Source organism: Peromyscus maniculatus, chromosome 1, assembly GCF_049852395.1.
Source record: "Peromyscus maniculatus bairdii isolate BWxNUB_F1_BW_parent chromosome 1, HU_Pman_BW_mat_3.1, whole genome shotgun sequence".
Lineage (NCBI taxonomy): Eukaryota > Metazoa > Chordata > Mammalia > Rodentia > Cricetidae > Peromyscus > Peromyscus maniculatus.
The window spans coordinates 118,531,173-118,535,829 of record NC_134852.1 but is presented as its reverse complement, the minus strand read 5'-3'; the positions used below and the strand labels follow the sequence as shown (position 1 = coordinate 118,535,829).

General features: G+C 36.3%; 1 protein-coding gene across 1 annotated transcript; it reads right to left on the bottom strand.

Annotated features, from left to right (window-relative positions):
- Positions 1-945, bottom strand: LOC102916193 (olfactory receptor 5P76). Its single transcript, XM_006978554.3, has one exon. It carries the CDS (start codon positions 943-945, stop codon positions 1-3), a length of 945 nt encoding a protein of 314 aa, XP_006978616.1.
- Positions 946-4,657: the final 3,712 nt, after the last annotated feature.

Sequence of the window (4,657 nt, the reverse complement as noted above, 5' to 3'; positions counted from 1 at the left end):
CTAAGAAAGTATTTTCCTACCAAGTTGTCTCTTCAGAGCACCCTTAATCTCATTATTCCTGAGGCTGTAGATGAGGGGGTTCAACATGGGGATCACCACCATGTAGAACACAGACACCACCTTGTTCTGGTCTGTGGAGTAGCTGGACTTGGGCATCACATAGATGAAGGTGATGGTGCCATAGAAGAGAGTGACTGCAGTGAGGTGGGAGGTGCAGGTGGAGAAGGCCTTGTGGCGGCCCTCAGTGGAGCGCATCTTCAGGATGGTGATGAGGATGTAGATGTAGGAGACAGCTATGACAAACACTGTCACCACAATGATGGAACCAGCTGTGAATGAGGGAACAACTGCAGGGACACTGACATCAGAACAGGAGAGTTTTACTAATGGGGCAAAATCACAGAAAAAGTGATTGATTCTATTTGGTCCACAGAAGAGAAGTGAAAAGAAGGAAAGGGTGAAGGAGGAAGCATTAAGAAAACCACCAATATAGGCTCCTACAAGCCACCGGACACAAACTTGTGTGGACATTTTGGATGAATAAAGCAGTGGGTTACAGATTGCTATAAAGCGATCATAAGCCATGGCAGCTAGAACAAAACATTCAACTGTCCCAAAGAAAACAGCTGAACCAAGCTGGATGGCACATCCAAGGTAGGAGATGGTATTTCTCTCCACCAGGAAATTGACAAGCATATTGGGAGTGACAGAAGATGAATAGCCTATGTCAGCAGAAGCCAAGTGACTGAGAAAAAAGTACATGGGGTGATGGAGCTGGGAAGAGACTCTGATGAGAAGGATGGTGCTGAGGTTCCCAGACACAGTCACCAGGTAGATGCACAGGATGATGATGAAGAGGACGACTTTAAGGACTGGGTCATGAGTTAAGCCCAATAAAATGAACTCTGTCACTGCAGTGTGGTTTCCGTCCTCCAGGAAAGCCATGGGTCAGCGTAGCTGCTGCCAGAACACAGCTATGATGGAGACATTACAGGAAGAGATTTGTAAATAGGTAGTTTCATTTTCATTAATACATAAACAATACAATTATATTTAAAGATGTCCAAGCATCAATGTTTATTTTCCTGCAGGGATGAATCATTCTATAATTTTTAAGTTCTTTAGCCCAATTACCTAAAAACTTTCCCTCATGTGATATGCCCCTTTCTTTACATGTTATGTTGTTTAACCAAGTACACCTTAAAACAAAATATAAAAATAGAAGATAGATGAGTATAACAGAAATAAATCCTGGGTATATTAATGAAGATGATGCAAAGAGCTTTGGAGGAAATACTTATATTATATATGTATTATATATATTATAAATAAATATATGTGGCTTATATTTTATATGTTTCTTAAAAAACAAGCATTAATCTAGAAATTGTGCACAGATGCAAATAGGTAATTTATGAAATTGTGATATTCATAAATATTTTTTGGTTTTACATAAATTATTACAATTTCACAATATATTATTTTAATCACTTTATATTTTAACAACTTTGAAAGAGATTCTTTAACTTTAATGTGGTCCATAATAGCCAGTAAAATCAGAATTATAGCCCCAAGCTGTCTGAACCCCTCTATTTAACATCTGCATGATATCATAATGATATAACAAAAACCTTAGATTCCTATATACCAGAAGTAATGGGAAGGTAGGTTTTTAATGGCTTTTAAATAGATATTGTATAAGAGTTTCTTACATAAATAAAATTAATATTCACTCACCAAATAGACAGAAATTTTAAATTATCAATAAAATTATGTAGTATAAATTTGTTAGTTTTTTATATATTTGAAACAGAAAATGTTTTAAGAAATAATTTGGGATATATATGCAATCATGAAAAAAACATACTAGATACTAGATAACTGAAACAGACTTATTCAAATAAATGACTTCTTGGTATAACACTTGTTTCTATCTGGGCTTTTATCAGATAAAATAATCTTATATTCAACATACTTTATATTTATATAATATAGTAAACTTTCTCTAAGCAAAGGTAAATCTTTGTGCACAATTTTTAATAACTTTTAAATCTTTTACTTGAGTCATTAAATATCAGTAAACGCCCAAAGCCCCTCAACCCTTTTAACAGTGACACATTTAGATGATGTTAAAAAATTATGACTTGCTGTATTGTATGTAGGTAAACAGGGATCCTGGTCCTCTGATTATGACTGTTTGATGTCATTAAACTTATGATGGATACAGCCAGCCAAGGTGGCTCACAGGCTGACTGCTTGATTACACTTGCCATTTTAGCACTGTGACTGAGTACATAAATGTTTTTCTCAGATGGTAAATGAAAATCAGTCATCCAGATTCATTACCACAAGCAAAGTCTTACCTCTTGAAGTGAGAATGTATTCATCTTTTAGTGAAAAGTCAAAGTTTTGGTGGTTAGGGAGTCATCTTTTAACTTTATCCTCCTTCGGGGACAAATCTCTGAAGACGCTAAAAATTCAAATATGAATCCTGAAGTAGCATTATTATCTGTGGTGGATACTGAGTGACTCAATTCACAGGCCAAAACAACTAAGCTCCCAAGATCCTATCAATTCTCAAGTGGTCAATTCATTATTTTGTTCTCTCTAGGTGTTCATGCATAGTCATGTAGGATTTGCTCAGCCTTGGTGCAGGGAGGAGGGGACTTGACCTGCCTCAACTGAATCTGACTCCCCAGGGGAGACTTTGCCTTGGAGGGAGTGGGAATGGAGGTGGATTAGGGGAGGAAGGTTGGGGGATGGGCGGAGGGGGGACAGGGGAATCCGTGGGTGATATGTAAAATTAAATTAATTATAAAATAAAAATACTTGTTAAAAAAGATTTAAATGATTAAAAAGTTGAAGAAAAAAGGATTTGTTTCTTATTTATGACATGAAAATATAACAAATTTTCTTATGAACAATTAGTTCCAAGTTTACTTGGATATTTGTAAGAAGTAAATAATGCTAAACTTCAAATATAAAAACTAAACCTAGTTTCATCCATTCAATATCTTTATCACTAAGTCCTTTGAATTGCCATCTTTAACATGTGCCATCAAGTACCCCAGAGGAACATGAGGTGGGATTTCATATGAAGTTGAATTTTAAATAACAAAAAAGTTTTACACATTTCCAATATTGTATAAGAAGACAGAGCATAGCCGGGCGGTGGTGGCGCACGCCTTTAATCCCAGCACTCGGGAGGCAGAGCCAGGCGGATCTCTGTGAGTTCGAGGCCAGCCTGGGCTACCAAGTGAGCTCCAGGAAAGGCGCAAAGCTACACAGAGAAACCCTGTCTCGAAAAACCAAAAAAAAAAAAAAAAAAAAAAAAAAAAGAAGACAGAGCATGAAAGTCTTAAAATTGCATGAACAATTAGAATTGTTAAATGACCTGGGTGCCTCGAAGAATGGAAATAGAGGCAAAGTATCACCTCTTAACTTATTCCCTTGGGGTAGTTAGATCTCGGCAGAACACCAACTCTTCAGTCTGAAGACTCAGTGGACCTTTTGTTCTCTTGCTAACCCTAACTTCAGAATCCCTTGTAGCCCTGTTATTGCAGTGTTGGTCAACAAACACTACAATAACTACAGCCAATATTCCTATCAACATCCTTTTATAATAATAACTTTGCTAAGCATTTTACACATAGTGAATGTTCACAATATGTTAGGGTATAGATGATTTTATTATTATCAGTTTTCATTAGATAGAGCAGAGACTGGAGTTCAAAGAATTTGTGTACTGTGATTCTTACCCCTATAAAATCTAGTAGTGGATTGACATATACACTCCATAAAGAACTAAAAACAAACCAAAACAAACACAAACACAAAACAGATGATCTACATATTAATGTATTAAGCATTTCTCAAAATTATAATAAAAATCACAAGCAAAAATGTGAAAATGTATGTTCAGTAGTATTAGCCATTAGGGAAATAGGAATTAAAATGATATTGGGGATCCATTATGAAGGAAGTAAATGACCACAGTTGTTGAAGAGGATGTGGGAAAAAGAAATTATTATACTCTTTGTAGGTCTCTCTCTCTCTAACCCCCTCTTACACACACACACACACACACACACACACACACACACACACACACACACACAACTTAAAAAATAGAACTACCACCAGCTGGGCTGTGGTGGCACACGCCTTTAATCCCAGCACTTGGGAGGCAGAGCCAGGCAGATCTCTGTGAGATGAAGGCCAGCCTGGTCTGCAGAGCAAGATTCAGGACAGGCACCAAAACTACACAGAGAAACCCTGTCTCGAAAGACCAAAAAATAAAATAAAATAAAATAAAATAAAAAATAGAACTACCATATGATCCATCATAGCACTCTCCTGTATAAACTGCAGGGATCCTAAGTCAGAAGGCCACAGAGATACTTGTATGCTCATGTTTATTGTTGAACTATGCACAGTAGCCTAAACATGGAATGGCCTGGAGGTTTATCAACAGATAAGAAAGCATGATACATTTGCACAGTAAAACTTTATTCATCTGTAAAGAAGAAAGAAATTAGTTAATTTATAGGAAAGTGGATGGAACCTAAGATCATTGTGTTAAGTAAAATAAGCCACTTAGAAAAACAAATAACTTGATTACTTCAATACCTATATATATTTGATATATATTTCATGT

What these genes read in the sequence shown, in the direction of transcription:
- LOC102916193 (XM_006978554.3), bottom strand. Translation starts at nt 945, where the DNA reads ATGGCTTTCCTGGAGGACGGAAACCACACTGCAGTGACAGAGTTCATT.